This window comes from Rattus norvegicus, chromosome 2, assembly GCF_036323735.1.
Source record: "Rattus norvegicus strain BN/NHsdMcwi chromosome 2, GRCr8, whole genome shotgun sequence".
NCBI lineage: Eukaryota > Metazoa > Chordata > Mammalia > Rodentia > Muridae > Rattus > Rattus norvegicus.
The window spans coordinates 33,160,688-33,187,064 of NC_086020.1; the positions used below are offsets into that span (position 1 = coordinate 33,160,688).

At 40.6% G+C, this 26,377-nt stretch overlaps 1 protein-coding gene across 5 annotated transcripts in view; it reads right to left on the bottom strand.

The window, feature by feature from the left end:
- Bdp1 (B double prime 1, subunit of RNA polymerase III transcription initiation factor IIIB) overlaps positions 1–26,377 on the bottom strand; it is a 91,753-nt gene that overhangs the window by 48,170 nt on the left and 17,206 nt on the right. For 4 of the 5 annotated variants that reach the window (XM_063281495.1, XM_063281497.1, NM_001402161.1 and 1 more), the window contains exons 8-16: positions 23,280–23,334; positions 17,321–17,461; positions 16,486–16,776; positions 14,036–14,174; positions 12,910–13,107; positions 7,671–7,830; positions 5,724–5,815; positions 4,140–4,329; positions 2,659–2,789 (exon numbers count right to left, since the gene is read on the bottom strand). In XM_063281495.1, coding sequence (XP_063137565.1) covers positions 2,659–2,789; positions 4,140–4,329; positions 5,724–5,815; positions 7,671–7,830; positions 12,910–13,107; positions 14,036–14,174; positions 16,486–16,776; positions 17,321–17,461; positions 23,280–23,334 — 1,397 coding nt within the window. The remainder of the gene's footprint in view (positions 1–2,658; positions 2,790–4,139; positions 4,330–5,723; positions 5,816–7,670; positions 7,831–12,909; positions 13,108–14,035; positions 14,175–16,485; positions 16,777–17,320; positions 17,462–23,279; positions 23,335–26,377) is intronic. The other variant, XM_063281496.1, reaches the window with a different exon arrangement.

Consider the following 26,377-nt stretch of genomic DNA (forward strand, 5'->3'; position numbering starts at 1 on the left):
CAAACAAAACTGGGACAGACATGAGGATAGAAACAGAAGGGGTCTACAGCTCAGGAGGAGGATCTCTGGAATAGACACGATCAAATATATTACATATGTGAATCAAACAACCAAATCCTGGGCCCCAGCAGGTAAAGGCCCTGGCCACCAAGCCAGATGACCTAATCCCCTACATTTACCATGAAAGCAGACAAAGATAGGAATAAGCCAAGAGTGTGTGCACACATCTGTAATTCCAGTACCTAAAGGAAGAGAGTGGAAGAATAGAAGCTTATGGCCATCCTTGGCTACCTGGGTTTGAAGTCAACCTGAAACTGTCTCAAATCACCTCCAAATAAAAACACATATATTCACATGAAGTATCAAGGATTTTAAATATCCTAGAGAAAGATTCAAAGAAATACGACTTGATCTTAGAATCTTAAATGCACTCATCCTTCTCAGACTCCTTCCCTTGTCTAACAGAATCTTCAACAGAATAGTGCTCAGAGCAGGGAAAGGGTGAAACTGCCTATTATCTATACATAATCACAAAATTAGATAAACACAGAAATTCAGAACTGTCTCCAGGGTTCTTGGGTGTGTAAAAGTCAGAAGTACCACATGGTAAAGCAGTAAAGTCACTGCCTTTACAGAGGGAAGTTGCTATAAAGAGGCTGGATATCAGCTACAAACGCCCAGAAAACTGGGTACAGTGTACGCAGCCATGCATATGGTGTGTGTATCCAACTACATGGGAGGTGGTGGCAGGAGGATCTGGAAGAAGTTCAAGGTCATGCTCGTGTAAAGGTGAAGACAAAGTCACCCTGGGTTACACAAAACCCTCTCTCAAAAATACAAGTAATCAGGGGCTGGGGATTTAGCTCAGTGGTAGAGCGCTTACCTAGGAAGCGCAAGGCCCTGGGTTCGGTCCCCAGCTCCGAAAAAAAAAAAAAAAGAACCAAAAAAAAAAAAAAAAAAAAAATACAAGTAATCAAACAAATAAGTAAATTTAAAACATTAGCCAGGGCACTAAAACTCAATAAACACTCAAAAACTTAGTTTTCTTCTAAGACACCAAAATTAAAGGAGTCTCATTTAAACCTAGATAATATGAAATGCAAACCAGTCTATCAGATAAATACAATCTATTATCTGGGATGTGTAACAAGAACTAGACCTGTACAGGCACGGTGGCAGTTCCATAGCTGAAGGATCACTAAGAAGAAAAGAAATAGATGATGCCAGAGATAAAGGAATTCTTAAAGTGAAGAAAACCCAGCTAGCCTTTATGTCAAGTTAGATGCTATTTAAACAGCTCTAAAAAGTTCATCATAGGCCAGACTTTAAATGTAAATGTTAGAGAAGAAATCCATGAAGTCCATGCTGTTACCTCTGCACCTATGTACTTCAAATATCACCATACTATAAGCATCCTAATAACTCCATCCATGTGGTTTGGTAAAATCACAAGTAAGATAATAAACAGGAACTCTGGCTACGAGAAGGCTGAGTTCTACACCTTGTTGACCTAATTTTAGAAAATCAAACACTACCAAGAAGTAACATTCTTATTTGGGTATAGACACCTACTTAATATATACGGTAAGTAAAAATGCTATTCCTATTAACAAAGGTCCTAGTTTATATTAAATAGCTTTCTTCAAACTTTCTACGACATAGAAACTTACACAAAAGCTATGACAGAATTATCTTTGAAAAGACTTATTCTTTTTAATTTATTTGTTTGTTTTCTTTATTTAAATATAAGAGTGCTCTATCTGCATGTACACCTACTATCTAGCAGAGGGCATCAGATCCCTTTACAGATGGTTGTGAGCCACCATATGGTTCCTGGGACTTGAACTCAGGACCTCTGGAAGAGCAAATGGCCAGTGCTCTTAACTGGAGAGGCATCTCACCAGTTTAAACAGAATTATTCTTAACCATTTTTAAAATAAAGCTATACATTACGACAACTTACGATGAAATGTATAGCATTTGATATATTGATGTGAGGGTGGGACATATGCACGTGGAGATCAGAGGACAGCTTATGGGCATCAGTTCTCTTCTTGTATTGCCATGTGAGACCCAGAGATCGAAATCAGATCATCAGACTGGACAGCAAGTGCATCTTTACCCAGTGAACAAACAGTCTTGCCTTTTTTAAAAAGATTTATTTTTAATTTATATGTCTGTGTGTTTATATATACCACATGCATTCTAGGGCCCACAGAGGCCAGAGTAGCGAATGCCTCAGCACTGGAAATGCATCCAGTCGTGCTGGGCGGCACAGTGCTAGAATGGAAGCCGGCTTCTCTGCAAGAGTGGTCAGCACTCTTAGGGGCCGAGCCCGCCCTCCCTCAGCACCTTCTATACTTTTAGACACAGTGTAAGCTGAGACACACGGAGGTGGGTTAGTCAGAGATCGCTCAGGAGGTGAAATGCTTCCCTTCAAAGTCCAATGCCGAGTTCCATTCCCAGGTAACAGGTAAGAGGAGAGAACTGACTGCCAAAGTTGTTCCCTGCCCTCCATATGCACGTTATGCACACCTGCACTCTACCTCTCCTCAAACACCATAAATAATAACTTTATTTCTTTAAAACAAACAAAGTTTACTGAGCTCTGCAGCCGCACTGAGTCTGCAAGGTCACGTAACTGACAGTGATGCTTACCTCGGACACTCACTGAGAGCCCTGGGTTGCTCAGACTGCAGACTTTCCACAGGGTCCTTTTGTTCAGGTTCTGACGCAGCGCCTTCACACTGCAAGTTTTTGTGTGACTCATTTCCCATTTGTGGAGGAACCTTAATATCAAAGTTTATCATATTTTACACTTCACAATGAAACACAAAATTTTAAGTTTTACTGAAAAATACATCGTAGCCAGGGTTAGATGCACACGGCAGTACAACACTTAGGAGGTAATGCAGGAAGATCACATTCCCAAACAAGCCTAGGCTGCAAACGGGATTTGAGAAAAACCCAACTACAAAAGACCCCATCTCATCTGAGTAAAAGTAAAATGGTCTTTAAAAAGTGACATTATAAAGTAAGATAAAAACACCATTTAATGTTTTTCTTTTAGCTATCTTAGGAAATTCCATAAGCCACCCTCTGTACCATGTCTCAAAGTCCTATTCTTGTCTGTCCACTCATAAAGCAATGTTTCAGACTTGTTCATTTCAGTCTGTTCCCATCACATTCGTCAGAATCCTCCAGTGTTTTTATTCTTAAATTCTTATTGTTAGAAGTATAGATACTAGAGGAAATACAACAGAAGACAGGGACAGTGCTATAGCTCCATTGGTAAGAGTGCTTGCCTAGAATGCACAAAGCCCTTGGTTCAATCCACAGCAACACCTAAAAAACGGGCATGGCGGCACATGTCTACATTCTTAGCACCTGGGTGGAGGCAGGAGGATCAGAGTTTGAGATTATCCTCATTTACACAGTGAGTTGGAAGACAGCCAGGGATCTGTCTAATATATATATTATGTAATTATATATTACATATTACATCTATGTTATATAAAATATATATTTGTTTATCTAAATATTTAGACTAAATTATTAAAAAGAAAACTATAGCAGAAAGAAACCAAATCTTAAGTCCTGACAAGTTTCTGCTTTCTTCAAAGGAATATATAAATAATCTACAACTCCATGAGCCAGAGCCAGAGTTCAGTAGTGAGAGCACCTCCTTAGCAGGAACTTAGGTTCACGTCTCACATACCACAAGCACCCACGCAGGTACATGCACACACACAATTCATTATCTGTTTTTTAATTTATACTTGAAATACTTCCGATACTTTGTTTAAGCTAATGTTAAAGGTCACATATATGACCATCTTTTTAAAAGGAGGCTAAAAATGTGGTCAAGGGCGCAGTGCCGGTTTGATAACATGGGTGCAGTCTCAAGCACAGGGAAGAACCATGTCCAAACATGGAGGATGATGAGAGCAAACCAATATTTAGACTCTGAAATATAAAAGATCTGTGCACAATGCTCAAACATCTAAAACAATGTAATCTAAACAAAACTCACTGAGATTTTAGTGACAAAATGGAATATAACATACACACGCTTATGTTAAAAGAACAAATGGCTCATATACTTGCTCAGTGAATGTTATCATAAGCAATCTACTCACCACTACACACGAGTCATCTTCAATTTTCTCTACATGGGACCCAACTTTTTCCTGTGAGGTGAGAATTTGTTTTCTTTCTGCAGCTTTCACTACATTTGGCTTTGGTCTTTGCATTCTACTCCTCATCAGCCGGGTAGGTCTTAAGACCTTTGTCTGACTATCCTCCTGGGCGGAGGACTTTTCACTCAAACTATAATCACAAAGAAATAAAAGTAATGATTACAGCAAAGTCACAGTGCTGCTTGGTTATATAAATAAGTAAATGGTGTTAGACACAAATACTCCCCAAGTGTCCTCAAGAGCACCCTGATAGACACCACACATCTACACTCTCCCCTTTCACACAGACAGTCCTGGAAGCCTAGCTATAGAAACCATCAACAGATCCTGCCTTGTCCCCTCCCAACAGACCAATCTGCCTCTGGCAATACGCCTTCCCCATCATCCATGATGAATTGAAATCCCTCTGAAAATCCCTCAGCAGCTGGCAAGAAAACCAAACACTATCACCAGCCTTCTCTGGACATTCCATATAAATACAGACATCATACTCCCCAGCCAGACCCTGGGAGTAAAAATGAAGAGACACTTGGTCAAGTGTAAAACACTGTTTGAGAATAGGTAAGCACCTTGCAGAAAGACCCTGATAAACACCTCAGCAAACTGTTCTTCAATAAGCAGTGTGGTTGATTTTTATAGACAAAATTATCATAGACATCACCAGAAAGTGAACCCTCCAAATGGTAAGTGATATTAAGGTTCTCCGGAGAATCAAAGAGAAGTGTTAGCCTGTGCCTCGAGTCCTTCCCATCTGAGAAAATGTAATTTGATATATTCATTAATGTCGCACAATAAAACCATCTTTAAAAACCATCAAAATTCCACTTCAAAAATGGAAAAAGCCTGTATCTGCCAAGCATGTGATACTATTATTTCTTTGAGGACATCACTGTTTAATGCCAGAGAATTAGTGCTAACTTATAGAACAGCATCCCACTGAATAGCCCAGAATCTATTGATCACAAAAATATTTGAAGATCAGCTGACTTATATCCTTAACAAGTTAAATATTCCTTTAGAAATCAATTCACTTACTTCAAACACAGCCATCCGCAAACATATACCTTATTCATTTACTTGACAAGACTTATTAGTAAATTGAAGGAAGCACAAAACTGCTAACTCAATGGTATGATCATTTAAAAACTTTTACTTAATTTTGAGACTAGCCTCCTGTATGACAGGCTGGCCTCAAAACCACCCTGAATGAGGATAGCCTCTCTCACCTCCTTCTCTCAGGGCTATTATCGCAAGCATACGCCACCACACCTGGTTTGAACCATGCCTGACAGAACCCAGAGTTGTGTACACACTAGGCAATCAAATACAGCCCTAGCTCTCCCCACACCATCATTTCTATCTCTAATACCAAGCACCAAGAGCATTAGTAAAAATTCCTACTACTACCCATAAAGAAACTAGACTTGAGGTACCAGAATTGAAAATTCTGACTTTATTAAATATAAACAACAAAACCAAACCTGATAATTACAAGTATTCCTGAAGGTCTTCCCACGTACTTACTCAGACACAGTTCCGGCACTTGGGCTCTCTCTCTCTGTATTCTCTGTTACAAAATTTTCAGATTCAGTCACTCTCTCCTTTTCCATGTGATTCTGTAAATGTAATTTTTTACATTTAAGCTACTTACAATAAAATGTTCCACTGAATGGAAATTAAAAACAAACTAATCTTGAATGTTTTATATTTATAACAAGGCAATTTTCTAAAAACTCTAAGTACTGATGAAAATATTATAAAACACATAATCTTACAAATTGTTAGAAGGCCCTTGCCAACATCAAGAGTAATTAAAATATTGATATTCTTTGACCATGAATACCATCTTAGACTGTATTTTAAGAAAGTAACCGAAGAGATCAGATGGCAGCATACATAGCATGAATCCCAACAGTTGGGAGGCAGAGACAGGCAGATCCCTCTGGGTTTAAGACCAGCTTGGTCTACACAGGCAAGCCAGAGCTATCCACTAAGAACTTGCATATAAAAAGGTGAGATAATTGAGAGGTCCAAAGGGAAAGCTCCTTGCCAAAGCCCCATGGCCTGACTTTGTGTCTGAGAGTGACATAATGGGAAGAAAAAGCCAACTGCCTAGCAAGCCAATCTGTGCTGCTGCCCATGCACAAACACTTATCTAAAGTAAAAATATGTAAGCATTAGAATATTTACAACCTTGTATAAAATAGCCTGCACTGTTAGCTTAAGTTCTCCATAATGGAGGCATGGTTAATACATGCAGTGATACCACACTGCTGAAGTGTTTTCTAAAGACATTTAAATAGCACTGGGAAAAATGTACGAGGTTTTAAATGCCAAGAGAACAAACTGAATAAAGCCTGAGAGGTACTGACTAAGTATAGGGTTCAATGTGGAAGTGCTTGTGACTCAGTCTACAGCTTTCTCCTTGACACCAAAGGAAGTAAAACAGAAACTTGAAAATATAAATGTGAAGAGTGGTTGCCGTTAGAACATAAAATTCTACATAGAATCTGGACCAGCATAATGGCTCAGTGGGTCAAAGAACTTAACACCAAACCTGATGACGACCTGCGTTTACTCCCCAACCACAGAGAGAATCAGGTATTGCAAGCTGACCTCTGACCTCCATGTCTAGCTGTTGCCTGTGCACACCATCCTCCTCCACAGATAGCTAAATGTTTACAGACATTTCAATTGTACCAGATTGCAATGATTTAACAATAAAAGAATTATAGGAAATAAAGACATAGCTCAGTGAAAAGGCCCTTGCAAAGCCCTAGGTTTGAGTTCCAGAACTGCCAAAAAAGCATGCAATAGAAAAGCACATTTTACCAGACTCAAGATAAAGGCCACTCACCTGCACCTGTGAGACTCTGTGTGGTCAATAAGAAGGGTGCCCATCATCCCAGAGCTGGGAAGACAGAGACCAGCAGCTCCCTACAACTCACCATCGAGCCATCCTAGCTAAACTGATAAGCCTCAGACAGAACAGAAACCCTACCTGAAGGAGGAAGGTAGATGGCTCCTGAGAGCCAACACCGAAGCTGACCTCTGACCTTTACATACATGGGCACATATGTGTACCCACAAAGATAGAGGCAACACACACATAAAAGAAAAATTTTGAACAAACATTTTATACAATTAAAATTGAGAGCTAGAAGATACAGGTCAGTGGTAGAAAGTTTGCCCAGCGTGAGCTAGGTTTAATCGCTAGCACCACAAAAAAAAAAAAAAAAAAAAAAAAAAACACTTAATTTATCATAACTAAGTTTTTTTTCAAATGTTATAGCCTACATCCTGAAATCCTGAAGAAAACATATGAAACAAAGACTATTAAAAACAAATTTAATTTAGGTTTTGATGTTTTCCTATCAGTATCAGTAACTTGAATTACAAGCTGAATACTTTACTTGTAATTACTTAGAAAGTATTTTCATATTTGACTTTCCACACTCTCTCAAGCCGCACCTTCGTGGCTGCAGTTTCTGAAGGTGAGTCCTTGTTGCTTCCATCTTGTCTGTCTTGTGAAACAACTGACTTCTTCCCAACTGGCCGGGACAAGTTAGGCTTAGGTCTCTGGAGTCGACTTCTTGATTTTGGTTTGACACTGTCTGTCTGTTCAGTTTCTCTTTAAAAAACAAAAATTACTTAAATTACAACCAACATATAGTCACGATCAAATAAAACTTTTCTAAAAAGCTAGAAAAAAAAGACAGCTGGGAGTCAAAAAAGTTCCTTAAAGCTTACTGCGGAATAGAATAACGAAGAAAACTGAAAAATAGGTTTATTTTAATCAGATGTTAAAAATACACCATCAACATCAGTAATTAAATGCCAATAGATTTATACACACATAAATAAACATAATAGAAAATTACTCCAAAACACAATAAAGATCATCTCTCAAACAGAAAAGTTGAAATGCGTAACAGAATTTAACAATGCATGTTTGTTGGTGCTTTAAACCCAACACTCAGGAGGAAGAGGTAAGACCTCTCTAACTTTGAGAGCAGGCTGAAATTTGCAGCAAGTTCCAGGACAGTCAGCACTATACAACAATACCCTTTCTCCAAAAAAAACAAAACAAAACAAAAAAAAAAAAACAAAAAACAAAAAACAAAAAACAAAAAAATAATAATAAATTAAAATAAAATAAACATGACAAATAAAATAGAGCCAGTTCCATCCCTTGTACTATGCTGATAATATATCCCTAGTAAATCAAACATTTAACTGAAGACAGAGAAAACAAGAAAAATTACTTTATAAACTTGACCGGAAGTAAATCTAAGATTTCATAGAGAGTGAAAAAATTTTTAGAAATTTGATAATGTAAAACTGAAAACCTGGGAGCTAGAGAGATGGCTCATAGATGAAGGCATCTGTCATCAAGACACAAATTCCTGGAAAGGACAGGATAGGAGAGCACTAACTCCCACAAGTTGTCCTCTGATCTTTTTTTTTTTTTAAAGATGTATTTATTTACTATATGTGAGTACATTGTAGTTATCTTCACACACACCAGAAGAGGGCATCAGATCTCATTTCAAATGGTTGTGAGCCACCATGTGGTTGCTGGGAATTGAACTCAGGACCTCTGGAAGAGCAGTCAGTGCTCTTAACCTCTGAGCCATCTCTCCAGCTCTCTTCTGATCTTTGCATGTGCAGAAATACACACAGACAGACAGAAACCTAGATGTATATTCTTTACAAAAACAGTTCCAACTTGAGGATCTTCACTTAAAAACATGATTGCAAGACCCCTCCCCTGCAAGCCCCCCTCCAGATGGTCTACCTGGGGCACAGCCAACAAAGACATAACTCTCCTTGAGGGCTTCTTCCAGCAGCTGATGGCTACAGATGCAGATACCCACAGCCAAACACCAGCTCAAGGAAGGAGTCTTAACGAGTGGGGGCAGGAATGAGCAAAGGGGGGGTCGTTAAGGACACACAAGAAGACCTACAGAGTTATCTAACTTGGGATCATGGGCGCTCACAGACTGAATGAACCACCAGACAAAGAGCAAGTAAAAGCTGGACCTAGGCCCCTACACATTTATAGCAGATGTGCAGCTTGGTCTCATGTGGATCCCCTAACAATTGGATCAGGGTTGTCTCAGACTCTGCTGCCTGCCATTGGATCCCTTCCCCTAGCTGGACTGCATGGTCGGGCCACAGTGGGACAGGATGCACTAGATCCTGCTGCAACCTAATGTCCTCAGGCAAGCAATGAGATACCCAAGGGGGCTCCCCTTCTCTGAGAAAAGGAGGGACCTATGAGGGTGGAACTAGGGAGAGGGGGCGGGGCTGCAACTGGTATGTAAAGTGAATAAATAAATTGATTAATAAATAAATAAATAATGAAAAAAAACCTTGCAATCTAATCTAGCACAGAAGTGAAAGCACACGATCAAAGCATTTGTAGAAACTACCTAGGTGGCCACGAGCAGAGAACAAACCACACAAAGGAGGGTACAGCCATACAATCAAACACTATTAAGTTAGAAAAATAAAGGTACTTCTTACAGCCAGGCAGTTGTACACACCTTTATTCCCAGCTCTCAAAGCCAGAGGTAGGTAGATCTCTGAGTTTGAGGCTGCCAGCCTGGTGTACAAAAAGAGTTCCAGGACAGCCAGGGCTACCCAGAGAAACCCTGTCTCAAAGAAGGAAAAAAGGAAAAGAAAGAAATTATGGGGGGACACTGCAAAATGTTCTATATGAGTATACTACAGTTAAGTCTTAACACTGTAGCCATTTGTATAAAGTCTCTCAAAGAGGCACAGCTCACTTGTTACAGTGACATGGCAGACAGCTTTGCTGTGTTTTTATACCTTTTCGTGTTTATCCAAATACAGTTTAAATTCAGTTTAAAAGTGTGACTCCCAATGCGGCGTGCTTTACTGAAAATAAGCATTCACGAGCTCACCAGCTTCCCTTCTTTTCATGTGCACGACGTGTGCCTGTGAGTCCATGCTCCTGTGTGCACGTGGGTCGGTGGGTAGGCCTTGGTGACTATTCCTTGCTGTCAATTTGACTATATCTAGAATTAACTAAAATCCAGATGGCGACATACAATTGTGAAGGATTTTTTCTTAAACAATTTGAAGTGGGAAGACCCTCATCTAATCTGGGTCTTTGATGTAGGAAGCTACATTTTTAATCCAGATCTTTAGAGATTGGGAGGTGCCGCCTTTAAGTGGGGCCAGGCCTGTTTTGTGGCAGCCTATATAAAGAACACGGAAGAGGGAAGCCCCTGTCCTTTGACTGCTTGCTCGCACAGGCAAGTCTATTCTTCACTAACATTAGAGCCTACTTCTGTGAGATCCTGGTGTATACCAAACCCAGCTAAGACATCCAGCCTTGGGGTCTGAGCAACTACTGAATCTTGAACCTTCCGCTGATAGATAGCCATCCTTGGACTAGATAGACCATACCCTGTAAGTCATTTTAATAAATTTCCTTTTTTGTGCATATCTATATCTATGTGTGTTATCTGTCACCTCGGGCTTTTCCACCCACATCCCAGTTCCCAAAATAACAGCTCTGATACTATTTATGAATACATGCCTAGTCTATAAGCTCGGGCTTGTTCCCTGACTAGCTCGTAACTCAACTTGCTCATTCTATTCTGTGAGTACCATGTAGCTGGTTACCTCTTCTCAAGTCTCATGTGTCTGCCTCCTCAGAGTTCAGGTCAATCTCTTCCAACACTTGACTATATCCCAGAGTTCCTCTCTCCCTACCAGACCTCCCACCTCCTATTTCTTGCCTAAGCTAATAGGCCATCAGATTTTTATAGACAGGTGGTGTCTCCATACAGTACACAAGAGATTCTAGCTTTCTACCAAACTACCTACATACCTACCTATATACTTACACACATACACACACATGTGTGCATGTGTGAGATCACCTTGTAAGTTCTGCTCCAGTAGAGATCTTGACGAATACAAGACCCGAGACTGATGTCAGAAACCTTACTCAATCACTCTTTCCCCTAATTCTTTGAGTCTCTCAAGCAAAGCCAGTGGTTGCTAATTATAAGTAGGCTGACAGGCCCACACAGCATTTCTTTTCTTCCTGTTTCTTTGTTGGTTTACTTGGTTGGGTTTTTGTTTCTTTGCTTTTGTTTTATTTTTTTTGATTTTTTGTTTTTTTTGAGACAGGGTCTCTATCTGTAGACCAGGCTGGCATAGAACTCAGAAATCCTCCTGGCTCTACCTCCCCAAGTGTTGGGATTAAAGGGGTGTGTCACTCTGGCAAGCTAAAGTTTCTTTCCATAATGAAACAGAAAGTAAAAAACCCTAAGAGAAAAAAATAAGTGAAATGTTTTGATGACATGTGATTAACAGACCACTGTAAAATTACTTATTAATGATCTACATATGAACAGTCCCTCTAACAAGGTGGTAGCAGTACACACCTTTGATCTCAGTGTTTGGGAGACAGAAGAGGTGTATCTCTGTGAGTTTGACCAGCCTGGCCTTACAGAGTAAGTTTCAGGACAGTCAAGATTACATAGAAAAACCCTGTAGGTTGATGTCTATTATGCAGGTGAGGGATGGCACAATTTAGGTCAAAGCCATGATTGGACAGTAAAAAATAAGGCAAGGACAAAGCTTTTGTAAGGCGGGAGAGAAGGGGAAGGAGGAGAATCAAGATGGAGACGGAGAAGGACGACCCAGATCCGGATGGTCTTGAATTGCCAAGTTAGTTGGGATGGAATTCTGTAGACAAACATATCTTATCTAGGTGGGCGGTTTATATCCTTATCAATTGATCTGAGTTTATTGTGTGGATGTATTGTGGATTGAGAATTTAACATGGGTTAGTTTATTGAGTCTTGATTTTACAGGTTGTTGGAAGTTTGTACTGTAACTATTAGGGGGCAGATGTTGGGAATGTAAACAGACCAGCAGAAGAGAGAGAGTTAGGAGAGGGCAGCCGCTGCTGGGAGCAGGGGGTGGATGCTGGAAATGTGAAGAGTCCACAGTAAGAGAGCCTCCAGATAGGCGGTCTCTGTCTGAAAATGGCGCGGCAGCGACCTGCCTTGGTCAGAGAGTACTTTGGGGGCACCGTGGAGCCACTGAGATAAATAGTTCCAATGGCCCGGAACTAGCGCGGCAGCGACCGGCCTTGGGAACTAGATGGGTCAGAGAGCCTTGGGAGCAGTGTGGAGCTGCTGAGATAAATTAGCGCTAGTTCCAATGGCCGGCTGGAGCCGGAACTAGGGAGAGCAGGACCTCCAGGGTATGCCGGGAACCATTCTGACCCTTTTTTATTTTTTACTGCAACAAAACCCTATTTTAAAAACCAGAAAGTACAAAAATAGAAAAAAGTTATTTAAGAACTTTAACAAAGGGACAAAGAATATCTCAGCAGTTAAGAGCTCCTGGTTTTGGTTCCCAGCACCACACAGGGTGGCTCACAACTGCCACTAACTCTAAAAGGATCTGGTATATGCATGTGCACGCACACATACACAGTCACATAAGTATACACACATGCATATATATGTACATACACACACATAATTTAAAAAAAAAATCTATCTTTAAAAAAAAGGAGCTATCAAAGGCCAGACATACAACTCAGCCTTTAATCTTAGAAGACCTGCCCAGTATGTGTGATGCCCTGAGTTTAATCCCAGAATCAAAAAACAAAAATGTTGAATAATCTTACCAAATCTTTGAGTACAACACTTACGGTGACTTAGTCTTCAGATCCGCACTTCCTGCTCCTGCACAGCCACTCTCAGCATTATTCACATCACCAGAGACAGCACCTCCAGGTTCAGCATTATTCACATCACCAGAGACAGCACCTCCAGGTTCTGACACAGGTAAATCCGCAGCACACGGCTCTGAGGACTCACTTGCTAGTGGCATGATGTCTTGGTGATTACTAAGGAAGGGAAAATGTATCAGGAAGAAAAGAATTGCTACAAATAAATTTTCATACCATAAGATACTTTGTGAATGTTGTTATGTGTAAAACCTTTTTTCATTGCTCAGGAAGTATCTATCCACTTTGATTTTAAGACAGTGTCTTTCATTGGCCTGAGGCTCCCCAATCAGCCTAGCATAGCTGGTAAGCAAGCCCAAGGGGATCATCTCATCTCCGCCTTGTCCACAATGGGGTTATCAGAATGTGCCTCTACACTAGTTTTTTATATGAGTGCTAGGAACCTACCTTGATTGTGGTGGTACATTCCTATAAACCAAGCACCTAAGAGACTACAACAGGAGGATTTGTGGACTTATTTGTCTTGGTGGCAGGAACTACTGAGTAGTCCAAGGAAACCTGAATCTGCTAGGTAGTCCAAGCTAACCTTGAATTTACAATTTTCCTGCTTAGCAGGGAAAAAAATCCTAGTGCAGGGTTTTTAGGTATGCACCAACACACCCACGCTTGAATATAATACACAATGATTGAGAAAAGAAAATTAACCAAGAAGCTGGACCAACAGCTCAGCAGTAGGGAGCACACACTGCTCTTGCCGAGGTTCATGTTCAGTTCGTAGCACCTGTAAAAGGCAGTCAGTCACCTATCATTTCAGTGCAGAGGAAGAATTCAATGCCTCTGGGTCCCTGCACTCCCCACAAAGACATACACACGTGCACAAATAATTAAATAATAAATCTTTTTTAAACAATTAATCAGGATACAACAATCCAAGTTATTTAAGACCCTAACAAAAAAGGTTTGAAAATAAATAAAACAAAACAAATGGAAAGAGAAGTGTCAATCTGCAATGGCAGTTGGAGATTTCTGTATTCCCCTCTTAGGAATGAATAGAAGATGCAAATAAAGTTAGTAAAGAGGTTCCTACCATGTGGAAGGGCTGGGGTCCATTCTCATCAACGTCTCCTCACAGGATGCTAAACCTGCAATGTCCTCTGTGTTCTGTGTAAAGGAAGGGGTCTGTTCTTTATTGCACTCATTTTCATTTTCCTCAGAAGGACACGTACCTAGGAATATAAAACACACGTTATTCCAAAAAACAGCAAAGATATCTATATTTTAAAGCAAAGAAATTTCCAGGTACTATTGTCTTTTCCTACAAAATATTAACCACTTACCATTCGAGATTTAGCACTGATTTTCCCCCAGGATATTTTACTGTTGTTTGCTGCTGTCTTGAGCCTTAGCCTTTAACGACTGAGTCATCTCTCCAACCCTCTTTTACTTTTAATTTTTCATTGCATTTATTATCATGTGTGCATGCACGTGCATGTGCACGAGTGCCCACATGCTCTATCACATGCATGTGTGGAGCTCAGAAGACAGCTCTGTGGAGCTGGTCCTCTCCCCTTTGAGGGTTTGGGGGACTGAACTGAAGTTGTCAGGATTGCAAGGCAAAAGTGTCTTTTCCCTGCGGAGCCATCTCAAGCACACAAACAAACACAAAATAAATACACGTAAATAAAAAGCATTAATAGTAACCCTATAATAAAGACCAGCCATCCCAGCTCCAACATCTCAAATGACTCGCCAATATTTAAGATGATAAACTTGATAGTGAGGCTATTGTGCTTTATATGTAAGATCTTTTTCTCTCCTTTGGTTGGTTGAGACAGGGGCTAATGCAATAGGCTGGCCTCAAACTCAGTAGGTAGCAGAGGATACTCCTGAACTTCTGAATCTAACTATATACCTACCTCTACCATCAATGGGGATCACACGTAGCTGCCACTTTACCCAGCTCCCTTTGGTATATAATTACTTAAAAAAAAAAAAATTTTTTTTCACTTATTCATTTACCTTTGAGAGAGAGATTTACTCTTTGAAAGAGAGAGAGAGTTTGTGTGTGTGTGTGTGTGTGTGTGTGTGTGTGTGTGTGTTTTACACCACAATGCCCATGTGGAGATCAGAAAGGAACTAACAGGAGTTGGCTTTCTTTGTGGGTCCATGGGATCAAACTTAATTACATTAACCCACTGAGTTATCTCATGGGCCTCTTCATGTATTTCTTTCCTTTTTTTTTTTTTTTCCGGAGCTGGGGACCGAACCCAGGGCCTTGCACTTGCCTACCACTGAGCTAAATCCCCAACCCCTCATGTATTTCTTATAATGGTAAACAAAAGTACAATATTCTAATGCTTATAAATCAGACAATCGTTGACTGGACATGATGGCTCATGCCTTTAATCCCAGCATCCAAGAGGCAGAGGCAAGAGGATCTCTGATCTCAAGGCTAACCTGGTGTACATAGTGAGTTCCAGGACAACCAGGGCTACACAGAGAAACTCTGTCTCAAAAAATCAAATAATGAAAACAAACAAAAAATAAAGGGCATGAAGCTGAGAGAAAGATATGTTGGGGAGGAGCTGGATGGAGCTGGAGGGGACTGAAGGTTGGACATGATCAAACTACATTGTATACATGAATAAAAATAGATTTTTAAAAAAAATAGTATTGGTAAAGGGGAACTAGATAAATTACAGAACAGCTGCTCCAATTTGCTGCTAGCTTTGCTTCTGTCTTCTCTGAACTACCTGGCTTTTGAGGGGAAGGAGGGCAGACCGAGGAAAACCAGGTAGTAACCCGGGGACTTGCACATGCTAAGCAAATGCTCTACTACTGAGCAACATCTCCAAACTTATATTTGCTTTAGTATTCATAAACCAAGCTCTTAAGAAGGACCACGTCTCCTCTCCATGCAACACTCAAATTTCAGTACATCTGCATACTAAGAGAATGAGAAGAAAAAGAGAAATGCAAATCGTTAGCTCTTTCCAAAATTAAACAACCTACTGTAGGTATCCCATAAAGGCAGACCATAAAAACCTAAGCTTCGGGCTGGAGAGATGGCTCAGCGGTTAAGAATACCCAACTACTCTTCCAGAGGTCATGAGTTCAATTCCCAGCAACCACATGGTGGCTCACAACCATCTGTAAAGAGATCCGATGCCCTCTTCTGGTGTGTCTGAAGACAGCCACAGTGTACTTATATATAATAAATGAATAAATCTTTAAAAAAAAAAAAAGAAAAAAAAAAAAACCTGAGCTTCACTGACAGACACAGTGAGTACCAAAGACTGTTAGTGGGAATCAAGGGAAATCATACATCTTAGGCACAATCTGAAGAAAATTCTCTGTTTCACTTTGTTTTCTACAGTTGTTTTCCCCCTAACTAAAAGGTAAATGGCAAGTTGTAACATGGTACTGAGCACACAACCACTTAATAGGCAGTAATAATTGCCACTACCCACGAGGAGAGCATCTGTCAGACTCAAGTCTTTTCAAGTAAAACATTCCCAGGATGTGCTTGAAACTTACTCTTGTGTATTTCTGCTGCAGGAGGGCTCGAATGATCAAGAACGCTCTCTAAAACAGTTGTTGCTTCCCGTTTATTGGCTTTGCCTTGGTTCCTCCTCCTCTTGTCTTGGCTTTGCTCTTGCTCTTGCTCTTGCTCTAGCACAGCAAGGTGTAGGTGCTGTGCTGATGAACTTGGCAGTTGCTCCTCACGGACTGTCCGGGCGTCCTTCTGAGGTCTTTCTGGATCTGCAGTATCACTGTTCACAGACTCATCAGGGTCATCATTCACTTCTTCCCTGTTTACTGTTTTTGCTGAAAACAAGAGAACTGTCATAACCACCTGAGCCACCTACGGAAAACTTACTGAGAAGGAGGATGATACTCGAAAGTATAGTTATATTACTTTTGTGGAAAACAAAACTGGAGACACTAAAATAGGGAATCAGGAAATCAGTTATAATCTCACATAGGCAGTCATGAGTCACACCAACAGGGGCTCTGGGAACTGAGCTCCGGTCATAAATAAGAGCAACAGAGCATTCTTAACCTCTGACCCCTCTCTCCAGCATTTCAGGCCACTCTGCAAAGCACTAACTCATGCACACACACACTCACACATGTAACAAACTAAAATATAAATCATTAAAAGGGAGCTGCTGTTTTGCCCCAGAATAACTGGCAAAGCAATTATTATCACTACTACTATTATTATTATTAAGTAATAATTTGTTGATTATTGATTCCCTCCTTACTGTACACTCAGGTCGATGTCCACTGCCTAAGTTAACACTTGACCTCTCAATTCCTAAGAGGCAATAGTGTAATTCACCACTAAATGAAACCCCACAATCAGTACCTTTCGCATTTTTCCGTGGTTTGGGGGCCTTTTCCTTTACATTCTGACATTTAGTAGATTTTTGTTTTCTTTTTTCTTCTTCAGCAAGAACTTTCTGAAGCAAATGAGCAAAAAAATCGAAGTCAAAAGGGCGTTTTTCCTCTGTTTAAAGAAAAGGGGAAAATGTTAAGTTTTTTATATTTCAAAAATAGCCTTTTCTAGTTTTTAAAGTATTACAACATCCAGAGCAAATGGACTTATTTATTAGACAGAGTATGGATAAACAACTATGTAACATCAAGTAATAAAAGTAAGTCTACAGAAGCTCAGAAACAGAGCACTTACATAGAATGCCTAGGGTTCAAGCACCTAGCTTCAAAAAAGTAAGTTATTAGGTTGGTGCGAAGTGAGCTGCTGTTTTTGACAGTGAGTTTTATGTCATTAAACAGTTTCAAATATATCTTTCTCAATCACGATAAAAACTATTACAAGCCACACATTTTTGCTAATTAAAGATAAGGTGTTTTGTTTTGTTTTGATGACTGCAGTGTAAACTTCATGCTTGGGATTCAATGAACTCATGGAAAGCATTTCTGCGTCTTTCTCGTGTAAACATTTTCCTTAGAAAACAATGTTGAAACAATGGAAGAAGTGGTAGTCACCTGACAAGGGGTCAGGTGACCATGGCAGATAAAGCAATACTCTGTAGCCTGAGCCAGGCATGATGGCATGCATCTCTGATCCAAAGGCAGGGAGCTCTCCTGTAAGTTTAAGGCTATCTGGGCTTGCATGGCAAGCGTCAGATCAGCCAGGCTTCTACAGTGAGACCCTGACTCAAAACAACAACAAATCCGTAGCCTAATTCATTCAAGTTTCAATGGTTTCATTCTAAGGTATCAGTTGTGTGATAGAAGGTTGGGTGCTGTGGAGAATCAGGCCCTTTCTGTTAACCAATGCTGGCTGCATAGCTCACAGATTTGTTAGACAAATTTCTCAGATGTAGTAGTTTCATTAGATTTTGGAAAGTTGTGGATAAGAGACCACCAAACAGTAATCACGACCCTCACCTTTGGGGGGGTCTCAAATTTGGCTTTGGGAAGTGGGTGCTTTGAAGCTTCATCTCAGTCCAACCACTGTGCTGGTCACTGCGGTCGTCTTAGACTAGTCACATTTTACTGTACATCACACCACCACCCACTTTTCACTGCATGTCACAACCCCATAAAGAAACGGTACACTGAGTATAGAATCAGAACATCAGTTCAAAATGATGACTTTTTTATTAAGCTTTCTCATCTTTCCAATTTGCTTCAAATGCCAAATACCCACACTTGAGCTCTCCAGCTACATTTGAGTTGTAAAGGATCAGCTTCACACTGCTCAGAGTTGGCTCCGTTCCTCACCTTCAAGGCTCCTCTTCTGTGCAAACCTGTTTGAACCACTATTGCAATAGCATATTCCTTAACAGTTCCTGGACCAAATGCACCGGTATTGTGAATTTCTCCATCTACATGACCCATTTTGAACTCAAGTAAGCAAACACGTAAGAGGAAGGAGAGCTGGCTCAGCACAAGAGCACTGGCTGCTTGTGCTGACTACTTTTGCATCGACTTGACACAAGCTATGGTCATCAAAAAGGAGAGACTCAACTAGTAAAGTGCCTCCATAAGATCAGGCTGTAGGCAAGCCTGTGTTCTTTATTAGTGATGGGGGAGGGTCCAGCCCACTGTGGGTGGGGACACCCATGGGCTAGTGGTTCTGCGTTCTATAAGAAAGCAGGATGAGCAAACCATAAAAGCAAGCCAGGAAGCAGCACTCTACCAAGTCGTCTGCATCAGCTCCTGCCTCCAGGCTCCTGCCCTGTGAGTACCCATCCTGACTTCCTCCAGGCTCCTGCCCTGTGAGTACCCATCCTGACTTCCTCCAGGCTCCTGCCCTGTGAGTACCCATCCTGACTTCCTCCAGGCTCCTGCCCTGTGAGTACCCATCCTGACTTCCTCCAGGCTCCTGCCCTGTGAGTACCCATCCTGACTTCCTCCAGGTTCCTGCCCTGTGAGTACCCATCCTGACTTCCTCCAGGTTCCTGCCCTGTGAGTACCCATCCTGACTTCCTCCAGGCTCCTGCCCTGTGAGTACCCATCCTGACTTCCTCCAGGCTCCTGCCCTGTGAGTACCCATCCTGACTTCCTCCAGGTTCCTGCCCTGTGAGTACCCATCCTGACTTCCCTCAGTGATGAACAGTGCTATGGAAGCATAAGCCACACAAACCCTTTCCTCTAAAAGGCCATGGTCGTGGTGTTCAATCACAGCAACAGTGACCCTAAGACACTGATCTTTGAAGGTTAAATCCTCAGCATCCACACAGTAGCTCACGACCAAGTGTAACTCCAGTCCCAGGGAATCTGACATCCACTCTGTTCTCTGTAGGACTGCATACACAGACTACACAAATATGCATTCAGGAATATAAAAATAAAACCTTAAAAAATTTAAATGAGTATCTTGAATTTGTTTTTTGTCTAATGTGATTACCATTATAAACAGGTAATAAATATTTAGTACAAGGTCATAAAATGAGAAATGTGCATTAAAATGACACATAATATAATCTTATTTAAGAATCCAATGAAGGGATTGGGGATTTAGGTCAGTGGTAGAGCAAGGCAAGTGCAAGGCCCTGGGTTCGGTCCCCAGCTCCGAAAAAAAGAAAAGAAAAAAAAAAAGAATCTAATCAAAATAAAATAATTTCTACAATGCAAAAAACAAAAATTACTTTTGAACCAACCTAATACATGGATCAAACTATTGATATAAGCAAAGAAATGAATAAATTGTAAAAATAAAAGAAATCAGACACACACACACATTATTCATTCAATGAATTAGATGATTTAAAACATGCTAAACTCGAATGGAAACAGCAGTTTCCTTGGGAATCAAAGGATGGAGACAAAAGGACTTCTCCACTGATGAAAATCGTCTATGCATAACTCAGGGTGGTGGTTATGAGGGTATATTCTTTGTTAATATTCAAACTACACTTTGCACTCTGTGTATCGACTACATTAAGTGGCAAAGATAGGGGCCAGGGTTAATTCAGTAAAAGGCATATATACTAAACAACATAAGAACCTGAGTTCAGTTTTCAGCCCCAAGCATAACTGAAGAAAACTCACACATCCTCCAAACGCCTTATAATTATAACATGCACTCTTTATTCCAATCACTTCAATACTACAGATGGCTGTGAGTCACCATGTGGTTGCTGGGAATTGAACTCAGGATCTTTTAAAGATCAGACAGTGCTCTTAAATGCTGAGCTGTCTCTCCAGCCCTACAAACACTTTACTGTATACTCTTGTAAGCATCAATAAAATAGGAAGTAAGTCTAAAATATAAAATAGTCCAATGAAATCAGAAAATACTGCCACAGCCAACTGTATAATATTAGAGAGAACAATTAGTAAACCAACCAGGAACAAATCTATAAAGTATTAACCTTTATATTTATGTAAAGAAAATACAGAAGATAACAAAAATGCCTCAGAGAGACGCACATGTTAAATACTAATCTGTTCTGACTCTATACAGTGATAAACTAGTAGTCAGAGAACCAATACACCATCTTTAGGTGGTTCCAGAGGACTTAAAGAGAGCATCCCTGAGGGAAAGTGGAGAGATGGTTTAGAGTGTGTGCTCTTGCAGGGGATGCAGGTTCAATTCCCAGCACCCAAAGGTGGGTCACAGCCATCCCTAACTACATCCCAAAGAAGGCAGTGCTCACTTCTGACTTCCAAGTAAACAATACACATATGTAGTGAACACACATGTATGCATACATTCATACACATAAATCTTTTTGTAAAAGCCACCAAAGCTTTTAATTTTTTAATTTCCTACTTCAAAAGATAAAATTCAGAAAGAAAAACAAAACAGATCTATAAATTATTAAGGCCAGTGGAAAGTTGCTCCAACTTTAATATGGAAAGCTCCTCTGTTTGCAATGGTCCAGACCTTTCAGGAACCTGACACTTCCCCTGAAGACGACACATCCACCACAGTGTCACTAAGAACATAAACCCACGCACTACACACAGTTCATTCTGGGAACCACACATGAACCGATTCCTCCTAAATCAGCCCTGTGCTAACTTAACTAAGAAACTGCATCTTGAGCTGGACACAGGGGTGTACACCATTAACCCCAAAACTCAGAGGAGGAGAGGCAAATAAATCTCAGTGAGTTTAAGGCCAGCACAGTCTACATACTGAGTTCCAAGCAGGCCAGGGCTACACAAAGAAGACTTCACAGGGGATAGAGAGGTGGAGAAAGTTTTATTTTCGAGCTGAAGAAAAGGCTTGGCAGTTAAGAGAACTTACTGCCCTTGGAGAGGGATGGGTTAAATTCCCAGAACCCACAAAGCAGCCCACAACTGCCCATTATCCAGAGGGTCCATATACTCTTCTGTCCTCTGTGGATACCAGGCACATACATATATATGCAGGCACTCAACATATACACACAGAACAATCTTGAAAGAAAACTTTTTTAGAGAAACATGGTGATGTGCACCTTTAATTCCGGCATTTGAGGGGAGGGGCAGAAGCAGGTGGATCTCTGTGAGTTTGAGGCCAGCCTGGTCTATGTAGAGAGTTCCAGGACAGCCAGGGCTAGACAGTGAGACCCTCTCCCAAAAGGAAACATACAATATATACAATTTTATTTAGAAATAAAAAAATTAGCACTTCAGCTATTTCATGACTAAATAAACAGGTACACTAATTATGAAAAGCTGATTAACTATTTGTTCATAAAAACCATGTACATTCCAAAACCAAAAAAAGATGTTAAGCTATTTTAAATAAATTGGTTTTTTTTTTTACAGATCTTTTATAATCTTTCTGTAGACTTACAAAAAGAAAAATTAATTTTAATGAAGGTATTATTTAGGAGCTAGAAGTTTCCTACTATATTTTTAAATCAGACCTAAATTAAAATGTCACCTGCTCATAAAGAACTTCACTGAGGATCAAAATAAGCATTGAGGCCCACTTCCTTTTCCTTCCTCCTCAGAACTCAATCACTACGTAAAACTAGCTTATCAATCCCTTCACCCATTTAAAGTCAGAGCTGTCCGAGCAGACCCTCATCTCACCCGCCTTATTCTCCAGCACATCTTCAAGAGCGACCAGAGCACACAGGTAACAGGTGCTGTTGCCTCAATGCCTGGCTGCCCACACAGGAATCAGCGATGGCAGTCTACTTCCATAAACTGTCTCTTGAACACAGTTCCCTCCCAATAAACACAGCCACGTGGGGGCAAGTGAGATGGCTCAGTTCGTAAAGGCTCTTCCTAGCAAGCCTGGCACCCTAATCTAGCCCAGCCCCACAGGAGGGAAGAAGGCCAACTTCTAAAGTTGTCCTCTGATCCACACACCTATGCACATACATACATGCATGAACACAAAATAAAATTTTGAAAAAGCCACTTTTCATCATCAATTACCGTAAAAATTCATGGGCTTACCTGCTTCTGGATATTTGGGCTAATTCTTTGCTTATAGATTTGTAGCAACTACCCAACTCATTCTGTTAAATAAAAAGCTCACACAAACAGCCCGCACTTGAGAGGTAGACCAATCTGTGAGGCCAGCCTGGTCTACATGGTGAGTTCCAGACCAGCAGAGCTCCAAAGTGAGACTCTGTCTCAGAAACAAAACAAACAAAACACTTCAGACACAGTGGTCACATGTGTAATGCTAGCACTTGAAAGCTGAGGCAAAGGATCAAAAGTTCCTGATGGCCTGGAATATACAGCAAGGCCTTATCCTAAAAGAGCAAACCAGAAAAGGCTTCCGTTCTTATTTTTGATGGCAGTATAAGAATGACTCTAAAGCACACTAGAGCCGAAGACAAAAGCACTGGTCATCTGTCAGTCTCTATAAATGATACTTTGTGAAGGAATGCTTTAATACTTACGGAAGGCTTTGTCTATTCTCCATCCATTTGTTTTTTCTTCACGTTTAAATTTATTCTGTTAACAACAAAAAAATCTATAGTAATGTTCTGCCATTAAACAAGGATTATTTCTAATAGTAAACATTAATGTGAAACTATAAAACATACTATTCCCTATTACATGGTATATCGTAGCCAATAAGCTGAGTTACTTAACGCTTTAGTTCCTCAGATGAGGGCTGAGGGCTGGAGCGAGGACTCGATGGGTAAGAGCACTGGCTGCTCTTCGGAGGACCTATGTTCAGTATCTAGCAGCTGCTTAGTGGCTCATGACCATCTATAACTACAAGCCAGAGAATTAATGCCCTCTTCTGGATTCCTCAGGTACTGCACACATGTCATACATAGACACAGACAAAACATCCAGATACATAAAATAATATTTAAAAAGTTTAATGATTGAGGAGCTAGTGAGTCTGGCTCAGCAGGTGAAGGATGACCTTCATGTGATCCTCAGAACGCACGTGTGCGAGGAGGAACTGACACACCTACAAGCTGTCTTCCGACCTTCAAATGAACACGTGCACGCCCCACATACATACAGACTCAAATACAGGCACATACACGTACTCTAAATAAACATAATTTATAAACTTTTTTGTAACGAAGATAAAGATTAATACAAATTTTCCTGCCCTTACAACAGAACAACAGAAATAAACTATGGCACACAGAAAGTGATCCTAGGCCAAGCTAGGCAGCTTCATCCAAAATCCACGTAAAGGAGAAAGGGGCCAACGGCCATGAGTGAGCCTACTGCTGGCATCTACTCGCATACTCATAAAAACACACACGCACACATGCCACACATGCCAGATAGAGTGTAAGTAAAAAAAAAAGATGACCACCACAAAACAGATAAACCTACAGTCAATTAAGCTAATACTAGCTTTATCCAACCTAAAACACTCCTAACATTAAAGATTTTACACTACTATTCCGGAATGTTTTTTAGTATAATAGAGGACAGTCTTTAATCAGGCAAAATTTTAAACCTGTTTATCTCATTTATATATAGTTCCAAATATAAAGTGGAAATTTCTGGTTTCTTTGGAGACTCAGTAGTATCCTGTGATATTTTTCTAGAAGATGTCACAGGGGAGGACGTTATGATGAAGCAGACACCTGAGAGGGCACGTGATATCTGGAAAGAGTCTAAGCGAAGCATACGCTGGCACTGGTGCACCTTGCAACACTTGCTGACCTTCACTGATCTTTACTTGCTGTGACTTCATAGGAGAAATGTGCCAGAGATCTTCTTGTGGTACACCGCACTTGCCCCTTTTGGCCAAGCCTCATGGTTTCTTCTGGATCAAGCTACTGCTACTGATTCATGTTTGCTGTCTGCTGGTTGGACAAGACTATTGCTACTAATTCATGTTTGATGTTTTAGACTGGACTGCTAGTATCCTGACCACAAAGACTGGGATAGCCCCAAAGAACTACTTCTACACAGGTCTGTACTACCTTGTCCTTATTCACCATCTTCCCTCTCCTTCACTGGGTGAGAACAGAGGTTGGAGCACTAAAGAACCCTAACTAACAGAGGTTTAAAAAAAAAAAAAAAACTAAGCCTGCACTGATATACCTATAATAAAATATATATTATATAAGATAGAAAAATTTTGAGACAAGTACTAATGTGCTCCAGTGTCGCCTCAAGCTCACTATTCAGCTCAAACGTACCCATGACCTCCTAGCGTCCTGCCTCCACTGTGGACTGTGGAGTACAGGCTTGCATCACCATGCCCATACTCTGCGTGGATGCTCAGACTCACTCAGACCTTTACGCTTGCAAGACACGGGCTGTACTAGCGAAGTCATAGCCCCAGACGTGTCTTGTAAGTTTTGTTTATTTATTTGTGATCGCTTAGGGCAGCATCTCATGCACCAAAGCAGGTCTTAAGCTCACTATTGTCCTGCCTCCTCCTGAATACTAAAATAACAGGCACACACCACCACTTCTACCTTGCTTAAAGGATAGTTTTAAAATCATAAGCCCATAGAGAAGGATTGCTAAGTGAGGAGGATTAAATTTGGAGCCAGCCTGGCTTACAAAATGTAACTGTCTCAAAACACCCTAAACAGAAGTAATTTTAAAGAATATAGATCAGTGGCGGAGGAAATAGAAAAATCAAATAGGGTTATCACCACAAACCCTACAAATGTTAAATGACAACAGTAAGAAATTTTTTATAGATATGTCCATCAAAATTGACACAAGAATCCCTTCCCTATCTCCCACCCCCGTATCCCCCCAAAATAACCATGTTTCTCTATGTAACAGCCCTAGCTGTCCTAGTTTCTCTGTACTCCATAGACCAGGCCAGCATCAAACTCAAGAGATTCCCTGCTTCTGCCTCCCAAGTGCTGGGATTAAAGTGTGTACCTCCACTGCCCAGCAATACGAGAACTTTATTTGTGGAGGAAAATGGGTCTATGTTGGGTCTGTGTTGTTCAGCCTGGTTTAAAATTCTTAGGCTGCGGGGGGTTGGGGATTTAGCTCAGTGGTAGAGCGCTTGCCTAGCAAGCACAAAGCCCTGGGTTCGGTCCCCAGCTCCGAAAAAAAAAAGAAAAAAAAAAATTCTTAGGCTGCAGTGATCCTTAGATTGCAGGCTTAACTAAAACTAAACACCTGAACATCTCTGAAAATATGATATAATCTAAACACTTTCACCAAAAAACAAAACCAGGTTCTGGTTTTACTGGTAAGTCCCATCAAACATTAAGGAGAAACAGTGCTAATCTTAAATTGTCTTAAATTGTTCCAAAATGAGCAAGAGGTACTCGTCCCTGCTCATTTCAGGAAACAACAAACAGCCAAGAACTTTGAAAGACAATTACAGGGATCAGGGGTATAGCTTGGTGATAAAACACATACTCGGTACCAGCACTCGAAAAAGAAAAAAAAGAAAAAAGAAAGAAAACAGAAATATGCAAATCAATATGCCTCATGAATGAAGTGGTAAAAATTACTCAAAAAATGTAATATGGAGGCTGTGGAGACAAAGGATTAACAGCATTGGCTACTCTTCCAGAGAACCTGGATTCAATTTCTA